This window comes from Leopardus geoffroyi, chromosome D2 (assembly GCF_018350155.1).
Source record: "Leopardus geoffroyi isolate Oge1 chromosome D2, O.geoffroyi_Oge1_pat1.0, whole genome shotgun sequence".
NCBI classification, from domain to species: domain Eukaryota; kingdom Metazoa; phylum Chordata; class Mammalia; order Carnivora; family Felidae; genus Leopardus; species Leopardus geoffroyi.
This window is the reverse complement of record NC_059334.1, coordinates 47,111,242-47,127,402: the sequence shown is the minus strand read 5'-3', so window position 1 is coordinate 47,127,402 and position 16,161 is coordinate 47,111,242. Positions and strand designations below refer to the sequence as shown.

The following is a 16,161-nucleotide window of genomic DNA, read 5'->3' as shown; positions in this document are numbered from 1 at the left end:
CTATATACCCTTGTGAAATAGTCCCAAGGCTCTGCCCTTCCCCCTGGGAAGCGTGGCACAGTACCTGAGCAAGTCCTGGATGCTGAAGTGGCCCGTCAGCTGACAGCCTAGGATGGCAATGATGGTGGGGATCTTGGAGAAGGTGAGGCCCGGCTCATTGAAGAGGAAGACGAGCTTGGGTATAAGCTGTGCCTGGTGAGCAACTTCAGCATTCCGGGGTCCTTCCCTGGTGAGCCCAGGAGAAAGGCAGTAAAAGCTTTTACTGGAATGAACCAAATTTGCTGTGTTTCTGCTAAAAAGGTTTCCCAGGCTGGGCTTGCTCCATGGCCCTCTGACTCCAATGCTCTCTTGGCAACTCATCAAAATGCTGTCAGACACCCATTGAATATGTGTCTGCCGAGAGTTGCTCAGGGATGAGCCTCCCATGCCCTTCCACCCACCCCCCCCCCCCCCCCGGAAACTGCCTTCAAAGATAACCCCCAGTTATTGACTTTTAAATTCCAAGCCTCAGGGAAAACTAATGCTGGTCTCAGAAAACTCAGAACAAAGACAGCAGACTCGCGTGCGACCGCGGAGCACTCTCCAACAGCCAGGAGCGAGGGGCCCTTGGCGAGTCTGTCTGGGGTGTGCGCTCTTCCTGCCCGCCCCAAACCACAAAGTGGATGAACACGCCACTAGGAGTCAAAGGGGAAAAAGATAGAATTCAAGCATCCGCATCCCCCTTCTTAGGATAATCACAAATTCAATTTCCTGTAAGTTCTACTCAACCAAAGAAAACAGCTCCCAGGATAAATGTCCATCTTTAAGAAAACAACAAGTACAGAAAGAAAGTGGGAAAAGGAAAGAAAAAAAAAAAGGTGAAGGAGGGTGAATCTGGGTGGGTGGCTCCTTCTTGAACTGTCTTTTCAGTACTAACAGGACAAATTCTGCCAATCTCCACATCCCTGATACTGAGGCAGAACCAGCCCAGTTCTGTGTGTGGTTTGTATTCACAGCTCTCACTGTGTTTTGTGCTCTTTCTTATCATGGCACTAAGCAGCCTGTTTTTCTGTATTCCTTCTCCACAGGACTGTCTTGTTCCTCTTGAACTTCCAGCCCTGAGGAGCTGCCCAGCAGCCATCTTGCTGTCTGCCCACATGAAGCCAGCACGGAGGAAAGCATGAACAAGACAGGTGACAGGTCTCAGATGAAGTAGTGTGAGTGCCACCCGGCCACATGTGAAGATCTGCCCCGTTCCAATGTATGAGCCAATAAATTCCCCTTTTCTCAACCTTCCTTTTGCCCTCCCTCCTCCCTCCCTTCCTTCCTTAAGTTGGTTTGAGTTGTATTTCTGCTGCTTGCAACCAAAAGAGCCCTGAATGATTTACAAAGTGACTTGGAGAAGTCATTTAGAGGGAGAGTGGGTTGGGAGGCAAACAGGACACAGAGAAGTGTTTTCCTTTGCTGGCCACATATACTGAGCCCCTGAGAGGGTGCGAGGCCCAAATCCACCAGGGAGACAGACTTGCCCCACATAAGTGAGCCACTGGGAAGGGCACTGCTACGACTGAATGTTCGTGTCCCCCCCAAAATTCATGTGTTAAAACCTAACCATAGGATTTGGAGGTACAGTCTCTGGAGGTAAACACGTCCCCTAGTGATGGGATTAGCACCTTTATAAAAGAGATGCCAGAGAGCTCCCTCGCCCCTCCCACCAGGCGACACTATAGCAAGGAGACTGCTGTTAACCAGGAAGGGGGACCCTCCCCAGACACTGAATCTGCCAGTGATGTTGATGTTAGACTTGATGTTAGATGTTAGGCTTCCAGCCTCGAGAACTGTGAGAAATAAGTTTCTGTTGTTTATTCAGCACCCTGTCTATCATATTTTGTCACGGCAGCCCAAACAGACCCAGACAGACATGCTGTCACCTGGGAGTCCAGTGGTCTGGAAATGGGAGAAGGCCGTGGTTGCTGAGCCGCTGGCTGTCCTGTCCCCTCAGTCCCCCTTCTTGGCATGAAGCCATTAGTCCTAGCCCCCCACACTGCCAAAACCCAGCCTACCTTGGTGATCGAAGGATTTCCACAAAATGGGAAAAGAGGGAGAGCTCCAGGTTGTCTGCAGAATTCATCCAGAGCTGGGGACAACAAACACACAGTGAAACCAAGACGTGTGTGAAGAAGGGATTCCAGGCAGCGTAAGCAGGTACAGAGCTGCTTAGGCAAGCTCCTTAGGCTTGAAATTTCACTAACACAATTTAGCTGCTCAAGAATCTAACCCACTCTCCCGACACCTAGAACTTAGAGGGTGCCTGCCCCGGGGAGAAGCTCAGATGCCATTCCTCTCCTCCCCATCTTTGCTGCTGCCCAGTGCTTCCGTGTGAGTCTAGATTTGAACCAAGGACACTCGCCCTCACCTCCGTCTGGCCCTCAGCCCTGCTGCCCGTGTAGCCGTGCCCCAAACGCAGTTCATCCTCGCTGGAGCCTACAAGGCAAATACCAGTCTTCCCAAGTTAGAGATGAGAAAATAGAGCCTGACACAGACCAGTTGAGTGACAGGCCCCACTCACCACTGGCAAGTGGTAGGACTGGAGTTAGTAGCTGAGTCTTGGCTGTCTGGGTTTACGCTCCCGCGACCACGCACGCAACTTGTGCATGCATCAGTTTCTTCACTTCTTTCCTCCATAAATCCTGCAGCACCGCCCACACCTTCCCTTATACAGCTGCTCTGCGAGCTGTGCGCAGAGGGGAGATGCGCTGTGATTCTGAGAGTGAACTTTATCACTCAGGTCGTTATCATTCACAGTAAACAAAATACAGCGGCTAACCATCCTTCTGGGGCACAGTTGATGGCACGCCTTCATGTCTCATGCCTATTTCCTTTCAGAGAGCTTGACTATTTCTTACTTCTAAATACTGACATTTCCTAAGGCCCAGAATTAAAAAGGTTCCAATTTTTAATTGCAAGGGGATTGCAAGAGTGCAATCATAGAGCAGCAAAGAAAGCTCACGCTTCTAAATGAGGCCATGTTCTAGAGGCAAGAAGTGCCCTGTAAGTCCTAAAATGATATCATTATCTGCATTTAGTAGCTAAGAAGAGTGAAGACTCAGAGAGACTAAGTAACTTGCCTGGCGCCCCACGGTTTCTAATTGGCAGAGGCTGGCTTCAAAGCCTGGTCTGTCTGACCATGGAGCCCATTCTCTTGTCTCTCCCCTGTGCTCCCCCCAGGCATCTCCTGCAGACAGTGACCCCTAGGGTCAATAATCGACCTCACTTGAATCAAGCAGGTGGCCATGGCTCCATCCTCTTACTTAAGAGTGAAAGCAAAAGAGCCTCAGAGGACCCAAGTTGATGAGGGGGCCCATGGAGGCAGAGACCACCCCTCTCCAGTCCCCAGGGCCCAGGACCACACATGCCACATAATGGGCACTTAATAAGGGCCCATTAAATTTTTTAAAAGAGTGAATGCAAAGTAAATCAAGGTAAAATAAGTGGATTGCTCTTAAGCCAGAAACACTAACAGACTTCCAGCCCCTGTTTCACAGTCACTACCCGGAACACACAGAGGAGGGCAGCTGCCATTTTGGAGAGCTGGTGTGGGCTGATGTGGCCCCGGTAGGGGTGGTGGTAGGCAGGCATGGCACCCCAACGTGCAAGTCTGGAGGAGTCCAAGAGCCTAAACACTTGGAAGAGTCACTCGTGAAGGCGGTCACTGAGCAAATGCTATGCCAGCGTCAGTGCCGGGAGCCGGGAGAACTGAGAAAGTCAAAGACTGAACCTAACAATCTTGTGTGTTCCTGAGCCCTTACCTTTCCCACAGAAGCATATCCCTGTTTCTGTTCCAGAGCACTGACAGTAAGAAGCTGCCATTGGAGGCTGCCTAGCTCTTTAGAAATTACATAATACCAACTACCTGAATTTTGGGAAACATGGATAATTGAACCTTTTGGTTGTTATCCTGTGTCACATAACCCCTGTACTAAGGACAGCACTGAGATGTCTGGATTAGATTTCTTTGAACATCAGATGGAGACCATGTCAAATTCTGCCCTCTCCCCAACCCCTGGGACCATCTCACTCTCAGAATGAGCTGACCTGTCCCTTTTTCAAGGAACCCAAAACCTCAACCTCCTGTCCCTCCACTGCTTCTCGACTTCCTGTCTCGCTCCTCCCTCTCAACTAGCTGCCTCAATCATTATGCATGGATCCCACACTTTCTCTTGTAACCCACTCTCTTGTCTCTAAACCTTCCCTCTCCTTTAAGGACTTGTCCCATCAATAGCGACACTCTCACTGGTATTTTTAACCATCCTTTTCCACTGCTTCCTCCTCCTCAGCCTACAACCACACTCAAGTCCCTTAAGTCTTGAAACTTCCTTCTACTCTCTTCTCCTTTTCTTCTATCTTGACTTCTACGGTGCTCTCCTCACCTCGCTTCTGACCCTACAATTTACCTTTCACCAGGCCTGTCAGTGACCCCCAATTGACCTCCAAGTGACTTCCAAATTTTACACAATCTTACAAATTACAAAATCTACGACTTACACATCCTCACTCTTACTTTACTTGATGTAGGCAGACATTTGTGAAAGAACTCTTCTTTTTGAAATTCCCTCGTAATCTTAAAATGTGATTTCATTTCATTTTATTTATTTATTTATTTATTTATTTATTTTAGCTTCTAGTTGTTATGGGTTGCTTGTGTTCTTAACTCCAGCTTTAAAAGCACCAGCTTATCTAAGAGTTTACTCAGGGAGGGGTGGGATGGACCTCAAGGTCATTCCAGGAGCAGACAGTGGGGGGTGGTGGGTTCCTCCATTGGAAATTTCTGGGCGGGGCTGCTGACTGAGATGCTTTGAAGCCAAGCTGCCAGAGCACAGCCACGGCACTCTAGAAGGTACAGATGTGCAGCCGAGGCATGCTGTCTTGTTTATCAGTATAGTGAGGTCATTTGTGCATATCTCCTTTGCTTTTGTGCACAGGGAGCCTATATTCCATGTCTGGCTGGCTTCCTCTACAACCCTTTCATCCATCTTCAGAAGCAGATCCAGGGCCCAATTCAATTAGCTAATATTTTATTTAGGATTTTTTTAGCTATATTTATGAATAAGATTGGCCTGGACTTTTTCATTTCCCATACTGTCTTTTTTCGGTTCTGCATTCAAGATTAGCTCATAAAATAAGCTGGAAGTGCTCCCTTTCCAGTTTCTTGGAAAAGTTTATAAGGTTGGAATGGCCTGTTTGCTGACAGGTAGAACTTCCCTATAGAAACCCTGAGCCTGGACTTGCCTTGTGGATGTTGTTGGCTTGTAAGATTTTAAACGCGTGATTCTATTATTTGATGGTTATGGGACCATTTGAGTTTTGACCTCTTTTCGAGTGAATTGTGAAAACAAATTTTCTTTGGAGATTGTTCAAATGAGCTAAGTGTTCACATTTATTGGCACAAAGTTGCTAATCCTATTTTTGCTACCTTTCTAATTGCACATTCCTCCACGGTTATTCTTCCTTTCCTTCCTAATATTACTTCGTTGTGCCTCTCATTTCCGCCCCCCCCCCCACCTTGGCCAATCTCAACAAGTTTGTCTGTGTTATGAGAACCAGTTATTGGCCTTGCTGACATTTCTATGTTTGTTTCTTTCCTACTTAATTAATGTTCTCACCTCTTTTTTCCTTCCTTCTTCCTCTGAATTTTGTTTTTGTTTTTTTTTTTTGTTTGTTTGTTTGTTTGTTTAGGGTTTTTGTGTTTTTCTTTTTGTTTGGTCATCCTATCTTCTTGATCTAAAGGTTCTGTTCATTACTTTCAAGTGTTCTTTTTTCCAATATATACATTGACGTTTATAATTTTTTCTCCAAATCCAGCTTTCACCAGCCCCCCACAATGCACAGTACTTTTTTATACTGTGTTATACACAGTATTCCTTCCATTCAGCTCTATACCACTTCTAATATGAATGAGGAGCCTCATTAATACTCCTCCTTATCCCACTGCCTTTGCCAAAATTTAGGTTCAAAATTTTTCACCTGGATTTCTGTAGCAATCTCATGACCCACTCTCCCTGCCTGGGGCTCCTGCCACCAGAGTAATAGGCTTAAAATAAAACTCTGTCGAGTGGTATTTTAGTTAACCTCCTTGGATACCAGCAATTTAGCAAAACATATCAATAGTCTGAAAATTGCTTATAAAGCCTAACAATTCAACTTTGATCATTTACTCAAAGGAAATAGTTTTTAAACCAAGGGAACTGTGTGCACAAAAGTGCCATCCATAGTGACATTTATTCATATACGAATAACATAGCAGAATAATCTAAGACTTTGACAATAGGGGGATAGTGAAGAAACCAGGAATTTGATATAAGACAGATACTATTCTGATTCAGAACAATACTTGCAAAAGTACAAAATAAATGTTTTTAAATGTGAAGTTCACATCTTTAACAAGCATTATTGGTGAGGGTCATTGAAGGAGTAATGATGGAGAGTTGAAAAGTGTTGCTAAAGCATAGGGCTTGCTGGGAGCCTATGAGACTATGAAAGGGGCATGACGTGAGGGAGCAGACCTCGAGTTCTTGACTGGATGGGTCTCACAAATATTCTTTTGGACTTTCAGTGACTGGGTGTGCAGCAATGCAGCACAGGTCGTAGGGGACTTCCTAGCACTAGTGTGCCTCTAATTTTATTCCCTGGCTCCTCGTATGTTCCTCATCTTCCTTTCTCAAGACCTATTTCCTCCCCATTTGCCTGTCCGTGGCCCAGGGCTTATGTCTTTGCCACTGTCTGGTTCTTAGTGTCCCAGACTTTGGGAGGTGAGCTATAGGTGGTGTTGTCCCTGTCTCTCCGTCTTGTAATGAGCTGTAATATTTACTCTTAACACAGGATCATTTGGAACAGGAGTTCTGAGGAGGAGAGTGAGGACTGTGCTAGACTTGAATGATGGTGTCTCCTCCAAGGCTGTAGGCTCCAGAGCGTCCTAATATTGTAAAATGTGAAGAGCAGACATGCGGGACATCAGTGTCTTTCCCTTTTCACTAAAAGTGTTTTAACCAAAACAGAAAAAGGGGGGGGGGGGGGGAGAGTCCATAATAAATGCTTTTAATGTCCATATTATGTGAGGAAAGGCGGGACTTAAAATAATATCTACACTATGATCGTGACTATGATATGAAAATACATGTGTATTGTGCATAGGAAGTACAAAAAAGCAATGCCTTAAAAGTTGGCAAAGGCCATCTGGGTCTCAGAAACAGGAGCTTCCTCCCCCGCCCTACTTCTCTGTAATTTTAAGTATTCTACAATAAGCATATCATTTTTTTAGCTTAAAAATATCCATTTTTAAAATACTTCCACAGACTCCAGCACGGATTAGCTAAAGTACATGCCCTACAGCCTAGCATCTCCAGCCTGTCTTGTCTCCTCCTCCAGCCTCACCTCTCCTTGCAACAAATAGCCCTCCAGGGACCCTTCAAGCCACTTGCTTTCAAATCCCCATGGTTGTTTCTCATCCCTCCTGTATGCAAATAGTGCCCACTCCACCTGGAACATTCCCCACTGAATGCACTCTGCCAGACTCAGCCCCAGAGTCCCTGAACGGGAAATCTGAATTGGCTGTGCTCTCATCCCACTCCCCAAATGCCCTGTGCCTGTCTCTCCGTGGCACCTAGCACAGCGTAGTGTCAACTTGGTTATGTCCTGGGCCCAGGTGGCTGTGTGAAGAGGCTGGATCCTGGTTATCACCACATCTCCAGGACATGGCTAATGCCTGACCCCAGTGGGCACTTAGTAAATAGTCTTGTGAATGGAGCAATCCGCCCAAAGTTCTGTGCAGTCCTCCTCTGTTAGCCTCAGGCCTACCCTCAGGGTCTCTCAGTCAGCCCTTGCGAGGAACATTTGTCAACAGCAAAGCACCATTCAACAGAAACTAGGGGTATATATTTTTTAAACCTACGGTTTTAAGGCCCTTACCCAGATACTATCTGGTTTGACCCCCGCACCAGCCTGTGAGGGAGAGATGACGGTCTCCATTTCACACACTAGAAGACTAGAACTCAGAGAAATCAAGAGACTTGCCCAAGGCCGCACAGCCCATGGGTGGTAGGATTTAATTATAAAAAGGGCCTCTGGGCTCCAAAGCCGTTAAGGTTTTCCTTCTCACGACCCTCCTGACTATTGAGGAAGCTGAGCTGCTGAGTTTAGAGGAAGCACCAGACTTTCTTTCCCATCACACACACCCACTCCTTCAGGGCTAATGACCAGTCTCCAGTTTACCTCAAAATTGCAGAGGATGTGTTGAAAGACACCAACATTGGTGACAAGAGAGGAGCCGAAGCCCAGTTCTGCAGTGCCGGCAATGGAGAGGATGAGCTGAAAACTTCGCTGGTTTAGGAGAGAGGTCTTTTTCCTCAGGAGGAAAGCCATTATCTGAACAAGTGAAAACACAAAGCAGTTTCCTCGTGAGTGCATCACTAGAACTCTTTCTCCATCACCTGCTTGTTCCCACCAGCACGTGTGGTCAACCCAGGCCGAAAGTCCTCTGCTCTCTGGTGCCACCTCCCTCGTCCCCACGATCCCAGAAGAAAAACACACACCAAATTTGTGGCGGCTTCCCCACTGGTGTCCACTTTCTTGTACTCGTGTGACTTGACCTCTCACTAGAGACCCCCTGCTTCTTCCCGAAAATCTCCTCCCGTGTTCGCAGAATGCTACTCTCTCTTGGTTTCCTCCTACATTTCTTTCTTTCTTTTTTTTTTTTTAAGTTTTTTTTGTCACCGTTTTTTGCGATCTTTTTTTTTTTTTTCCCAATGTTTTATATTATTTATTTTTTTGGGGACAGAGAGAGACAGAGCATGAACGGGGGAGGGGCAGAGAGAGAGGGAGACACAGAATCGGAAACAGGCTCCAGGCTCTGAGCCATCAGCCCAGAGCCCGACGCGGGGCTCGAACTCACGGACTGCGAGATCGTGACCTGGCTGAAGTTGGACGCTTAACCGACTGCGCCACCCAGGCGCCCCTCCTCCTACATTTCTGAGTGTTCTTTTTCATCTTCCTTTACTGGATGGTGCATTCATAGCCATCCCACAAACGTTGGCGTGTCACCAGGAAGCCACGCCTCCCCATGAGCTCAGCTGCACCATCTCTTCAGGCTGCAGCCACCCGATGGACCTTTCTGTGCCATGGCCCAGGGAATCAGCCACATGCCAACTTCCGTACGAGGACAGAGGTGATGGGGTCCCTGTGGCCCATACCCACCTCAGAGACTAATGAGATAGATCTTACCTAGACTCGTGTCTCTGTTGACCTCAGTCACACAAAAGTCAGGCTGCCTAGCCATCTCCTGGCATCTGGGTTCTCATCCACAGCTCAGTTCCTGAGCCTGGATCTGACACTGCCCAGCCCTGTCCTGCCAGACATCGTCTCTAAAGGAAGTCTTGCTTGCTGTTCTAAACTGCACATTTGTGTCCTCCCCAAATTCATGTGTTGAAACACTTTCCCACAGTGAAATGTGACCTGGAGGTGGGTCCTACGGGAAGTAATTAGGATTAGAGGGGGTCATGAAGGTGGAGCCTTATGGTGGGATTAGTGCCCTTGTAAGAGTCACAAGAGAGCTTGCCTCCTCTCTCTGATCTTTCCCATGTGAGGATCAATGAGAAGTTGGCTATCTGCAATCCAGAGGAGGGCCCTCACCCAACCGGACGATGCTGGAACCCTGATCTTGGATTTCCCCAGCCTCCAGAACTGTGAGAAATAACTTTCTGTGGTTTATAAGCCACCCAGTCTGTGATATTCTGTTATAGTAGTCCAGCTGCTAAAGGCAGCTGTGATCAGTGAATACTCAATATCTTTCCAGATTGCTCCAGCCACTTCTTGGATATATCTGAAATCTGACCACTCCCCACTCCCCCACCAAGACATAATTAGGATGGCTGAAGACTGAGAAAAATCACACATGCATCCTGACTGGTTTCGCTTGCAGTCACAGTGTCAAATGCCAAAGTAGCCCTCATTTAGCCTGGTGGTCAACTCTGTTTTTCTAGGAAGCTGGTGTTCTTCGTGCCAAAGATGAGAATTTCAACTCTTCTCCTCTTTCCCCAACCTTGTCTGTTGAGAAGACAGAACCCATCAGACATGAACGCTCTCGTCTGCCCACACCAGACCTACAGGGGCCTGTGTTGCATCTTTCTGGTCATAAGCAGGGTCTCCATCCGCAGAGCTTCTGGAACCCACCCCTCACCTCCTCAAGAACATGGCTCCGTGGGATAGTTCTTCTCTCCTAGCTTCATCCATCTCTTTCTTTTTCTCTTCTGTCACTTCCTCCCCCTGACAAAAATGCTGTAGTATTTCTCATCTTAAAAAGAACCCTCTCTTGACTCCTAATCCTTCTAGTTTGGACTCCATTTCTCTACTCCTCTTTGTAGGTAAACTTCCAGAAGGCATTAATAGGCACACTCTGGCCCCATGTCCTCACTTCACCCTCTGTCTTCAACCCTCTTCAAATGGCTACTGCTTCTACCTATCCAATCGTCTTGGAAAGGTCACCAGTGACTTCCAGGTGCCAAATCCAACAGGCACATCTCTGTCCTCATTTGCTTTGTTATTCATCAGCATTTAGTATTGTTTGATCCCACCTGCCTTCTTGAAATACTGCCTTCTTTCAGATTCTTCAACAAAACTTTCTTCAGTTTCTCTCTCCTCTGCTTCTCAATCTCCTTTGTTGGGTTTTGATCATATTTTCAGCCTGTACGTGGCTAGATCCTTATTGCTTCCTCCTCAGCTCTCCTCTCTTCTCTTCCTACTCCTTCTCTTTGGCCATTTCTTGAATGCCTTTGTCTGAAATATCATCATGATGGTATTGATGACTCTCACATTTATACCTGCAGCCCAGCTTGCCCCTCTAAGCTCCAGAGTTACCTGTCCCACGTGACATTTGACCTTTGATGTCGCACAGACATTTCAGATTTAGCATGTCCCAAATATCTTCTTTCCTTCCTGTCTGCAGCACTCTGGACACACAGAACTGGCTGCTTTCCAGTGCTATCTGCCCACCCTTCCCACAAAGATCCCAAATCTTTCCAGGCCAGGAATGCAGTCTCATAGCATGCTGGACTCTGTCTCAGTCCCCTGTTCAAATCTCACCCTTCTGGCCCATCTTCCTTTGTGGTTTCAAAGGTCATTCTAAAGCATGAATCCTTCCATTTCCCTGTTCCAAGCCTTCTTATGATTGCTCATCCCTTCCAGGATAAAATCCACGCCTCTTGGAGTAGCAGAGTTCTGGTCATTGTCTGTCTCTCCATCCAGGTTATTGTGCACAGACCCATCATTGTCCTTCCTCCCCTCCACATGGAGGACACTGAACAGGATCCCTTAAGTGTTTTTTTTTTATTTTTTTTAATGTTTATTTATTCCTGAGACAGAGAGAGACAGAGCATGAGTCAGGGAGGGGCAGAGAGAGAGGGAGACACAGAATCCGAAGCAGGCTCCAGGCTCCGAGCTGTCAGCACAGAGCCCAACGTGGGACTCGAACCCACAAACCGTGAGATCATGACTTGAGCTGAAGTCGGTCGCTCAACCGACTAAGCCACCCAGGAGCCCCAGGATCCCTTAAGTATTCTTAATGTTAGTCTGGAACACTGTCCTTCTTTACCATGCTATGAAAATCCATCTTATAAAACTTGCCTGGATGCCACCTCATTTGAGAAGAGGATGATACACAAGTTTGGACAGAAATAACATATAGAGAGGTTCATGCTCTCGTGCTCTTAGGTCCAATCAGAAAACCAGCAAATGAATAAAGTAAAAGTCTAAAAGTAATTAAATTTACTCTTAAGCAGGCCATTTAATTGAAGACCCTTGTTTGCATTCACTGAGTCATTCCATAAAACCTTGTTGAGTAACTGCTGTGTACCACGTGCTCTTAGGGTGGACAAGCAGACCCGTCCTGCTCTCATGGGACATCTCCCTAGGGGCCTAGGGGGACAAAACAGACCACAAACATGACAAGTATATAGAGATCCTACCAACTGGCCATGCAGGTTATGAAGAAACAGAAAGCAAGAAAAGGTGTCTGGAAAGAGATGGGATAGGATGGAGGGAGATTCTCTTTATAAAGAGTAGTCAGAGAAGGCAAATAATAATAATAACAGTAATCTTGTTGCTTTACTCAAACCTGTCATTTCCCACCTGCCCTACCACTGTCCAGCCCTTCTTTCTGATATGCCCCGAAGACATAAATATTTGCAATATTTCTTTTGTAAAACATGAGAAGCGTTTTAAATTTCCCTCTTCTGTCTTCATTTGTAAAGGTACAATAAATCTGTGAATCTGGTGGGTTCTTTACTCAGATAAAGTCTTTGGGAATTTTTGTCTCACAATAATATGCTTTTTTTGTCCACCTTCTTAGACAGTGCTACAGAGTGAATGTTTTTGTTCCCCCCCCCCCAAAAAGAAAACTTTCATGTGTTGAAACCTAATCCCCAATATGATGGATTAGGAGAGGTGGAGCCCGTGAGAGGTGATTTAGTCATGAGGATAGAACCTTTGTGAATGGGACTGGTGCCCTTATAAAAGAGACTGCAGACCCGGGCATCTGGGTGGCTCAGTCAGTTGAGCATCCAGCTTCAGCTTAGGTCGTGATCTCAAGGTTTGTGTGTCAAGCCCCACGTCGAGCTTGCTGCTGTCAGTCTGGAGCCTGCTTGAATTAAATCACCTCGTCCTTCACTACAATCTCATGATATAGGAGGTATGATAGTCCATATCATACAAGTAAGGAAACTGAGGCAGAGAGAGTAAGTAAGTAACTCATCCAAGGTTAAATAGCAAGTTTGAGTAAGAGGTAAGATTCAAACCCAGCACCTGGTTCCTCCACCTGGGCTCCTAGCCATTGTGTTAGGTGCAAAGTGAGTGGACCACAAGTGATTCTTGAATTCAGTGCAAGGTACAGGTATACAGACAAACATCCCTATTCTGATCAGAGCCCTTCTCTGCCTGGCCATTGTTTGGCCTTCTGCTGTGGCGACACTAGTCTCAAGACCCTTCCCTCTTGGCTTCCTTTCTCTAGAAGTTGCCGTGGAGGAAAGGTCCACTAAGGCCAGTGAAGCTCTTCCCTGTTCCCTGGGAATGACAGCCCACATGGGAGGTTGGATTACCTGGTACCCAGAGATGTGCTGCATCAGACGGTCACACATGACATTGCTGGTCAGGACAGAGTGCAGGACTTTCAAGGCCGCATACATGGTGTGGTCATCCGTCGCTAAGGAAATGAGGCCCAAGAGGATGGCGGGCCCACCAATGAAGTCCAGACTGCTGGCTGCTGGGATGGAGTGGAACACCCTTACACCTGTGTGGGACAAAGAGGCATTCCATCAATAGATCGCAGCTTCGGGGTTATGGCAAGTGTCCTGGAAGCCTGCAAGGGCAAGAGCTGCCAGTGTCCCTTCACAGCAGAAGGGCTCGTGCACACGGGACAGGCTGGGAGGAAGGATGGGACGTTTGTCAGTCTTAGCTCACTGAGAGATCCTGCACTAAGTTCTTCCTGGGTCACCAGAAGGCTGAAACAGCACACGGGATTTCAGATCACTGCCTCTGTCTCAGTCCAGCGTGCTGGATGAGTCACATGCCCTCTGAGCCTCAATCCACTGGTTGCTCTGACAACCTGTGGCTTTTGTCTGCTCTCTAGATCCTGTGAGACTGGACCTTCACTAACCCCCTGCTTTGCTCTTGGCAACCAGTAGTAACTGACTGTTGTTTTTACCCAAACAACCACAACCATTACTTCTGTCAAAAGACCCCACTGTGCCCACTAGATAGGTTCTGTTGTGCATAGATGTCAGCCTGGTTAGTAGCTGAGTTCATTAACACCTGCCAGATACAGCAAGGTGAACTGGCTTCTATGTGATGTGGAAGCCCAGCTCTCTGACAGGGCTGACTCTCCAACTCTCACCCTCCCTGGATGGCCACTCAGACTTCTAGGCTGCACGAGCAATGACAGCCACACACCCATCTTCCCAAATAGTAGTAAAAGCTCAAGGCCTGACCTACCTAATTGGCCCACAGCCACAGCTCCAATGGTTCGAAGAGAACCTGACAGGTGCCCAGCACAATTTCTTAGCAAGAACACAGGCATGGCATTGTCACGGGATGAAATGTTCATCTAGAGAAATTGGCAAAAATTAGTCCCAAGAAACTTTCCTGAAATGGAAGAGGTTTTGTTCATGAGGTCCTGGAGGGGAGGCACCCGAGACCTGGTCCAGACTTGGCACTCAGTAAGTGAAGGTCGGTGAATAAATAATAAATGAACCAACGTCAGGGAGACTGAAGCCGAACTTCAGGTTCCCGTGTCCTGCCTCCCAGTTGTGCCTTAATCATGTGGGAGTAGCTTTGGCTATGCTGTTGTGCCAACGATGTCCCATATGTCACAGTGAAGAGCTCATGAGGGCAAGGTGGGCCCAGGGACATGTGGAGGTGGAACAGTGCCACGAAGGCCAGGCTGCCTCCTTCCCAGTCCACATTGTCCAGTCTCGGCCCGCCCTGGCTTCACTAGTCTCAGAGGGCCAGGCGGATGGGAATCTGGGGTACTGTGTGGGGAAGGCACAGCTGTGTGCTCAACAGACCTAATCCCTGATCTCTCCTTTCAGTAAAGGGAGATGGCCTTCTTTCTGTGAGGGTGGAGAGAATGTCAACAAATCAGCTCAAATTTCTCAGCATTAAGCAAAAGAGCGCTCCGTGCAGGCATCGGGAAATAGTTCATCTAATGGCATCTTCATCTACAAACATGTCGGCTTGCTGTTTTGCAAGTTTGCTGTTTAAAATACACATGGCAACTCACAGAACATTTTGCAGTGTTGGGGGTTGGGGGGGCGTGGTCAGTTGCATCCAGAAAAGGGAAGCTCAATCGTGTTTTCAGTGTCACAAAGGTTTTTCAAATTCCACTTGTTCCTGCTCTACAGTGAAGAATAAAGACTGCCTACTTTCTTCTCTGAGCAATTATAAACGAAAGGTTTAGTCTCGGGGGATGCTAATGGGTGGAGAGGCATATGATATTTTAACAAACGAAATGGGAAGCGTGCCTGTGCGTATCTGTCTACACATGCGCCAACACGAATCAGTGTTCACTTAAGCGCTGAAAACTAAAGCAAACCAGGAGATCAGGATTCCAAAAGGTGGCAACAGGTGAAGGCAGAAGTCGTACCTCCTTGGCAATCAGGCGGCTGTCCACCTCATTGTAAGTGTTTCTGATGTCCGTAACACTGGTGATGGAGGAGCTGGCTATGTGAAGGCCAAAGGAAACCCTTTCCTCTGCAACCAGGGGCGTCACTTCTGTATCAAGGTCCTCTCCTAAAACAACGCATCTTTGATCATCTCTACTCTCACTTTACGGAAAAAAAAGTACAACCTCAGGAAAATAAATATCTACGGCTATATGGTGAAGTCATCATTGAGGGACTATTTTATGTTGTTACGTTGTATGTTTGCATGTTGTATGTTTATATCACATGTTGGTCCCTACCTGTGCTTCTCTGACACTTATAGAAAACTGTGGGCAAATCTCTTAAGATTAACCCTACTATAAAATAGAGGCATTCAAGGTGTGAAATCACCTTGAGCTTGAGACATCTACCAAGGATATGCTATAACCTCACTCCCCAAAACCAAAATGCTAAGTGATAAGAAAGCTGACTTACAAAAAAAAAATGGGGACGCCAAAGTGGCTCAGTCGGTTAAGTGTCCAGCTCTTGGTTTTTGGCTCAGGTCATGATCTCACGGTTCATGGGATGGAGCCCTGCATCAGGCGCTGCAGAGCCCGCTTGGGAATCTCTCTTTCCCTTTTCCCTTTCCCCCACTTGCTCTCTCTTTCTCTCTCTCTCTCTCTCTCAAAATAAATAAATAAATATTTAAAAAGAAAAGAAAAAGAAATCTGCTGGGCTGAAAGCCCTAAAATTTTTGATGAGCTACATGCTGTGGCGAACATTCCACTTGGAATGAGCACCTTGGTCCCTGGGTCAAGGAGAACCACACATGGTCCTACAGCTGCATGGTCTGAATAACGAGTCAGCAAAATTTTGGCTCTAGACTTGACCTCATCGCATGGCTCTGGCCAGTACCATTTGCCATAGGAAATGGAAGCTCCATGGGTCCTGGAGACAGAAACACTCAACAGTGTTCAATCGCCCTTCACAATGCACAAGT

At 47.0% G+C, this 16,161-nt stretch overlaps 1 protein-coding gene across 4 annotated transcripts in view; it reads right to left on the bottom strand.

Annotated features, from left to right (window-relative positions):
- The window catches only part of WDFY4 (WDFY family member 4), a 297,123-nt gene that overhangs the window by 171,608 nt on the left and 109,354 nt on the right, over positions 1 to 16,161 (bottom strand). For all 4 annotated transcript variants that reach the window (XM_045437996.1, XM_045437994.1, XM_045437993.1 and 1 more), the window contains 6 exons: positions 15,164 to 15,309; positions 14,014 to 14,125; positions 13,122 to 13,312; positions 8,248 to 8,400; positions 2,043 to 2,116; positions 65 to 226 (listed from right to left, as the gene is read on the bottom strand). In XM_045437996.1, coding sequence (XP_045293952.1) covers positions 65 to 226; positions 2,043 to 2,116; positions 8,248 to 8,400; positions 13,122 to 13,312; positions 14,014 to 14,125; positions 15,164 to 15,309 — 838 coding nt within the window. The remainder of the gene's footprint in view (positions 1 to 64; positions 227 to 2,042; positions 2,117 to 8,247; positions 8,401 to 13,121; positions 13,313 to 14,013; positions 14,126 to 15,163; positions 15,310 to 16,161) is intronic.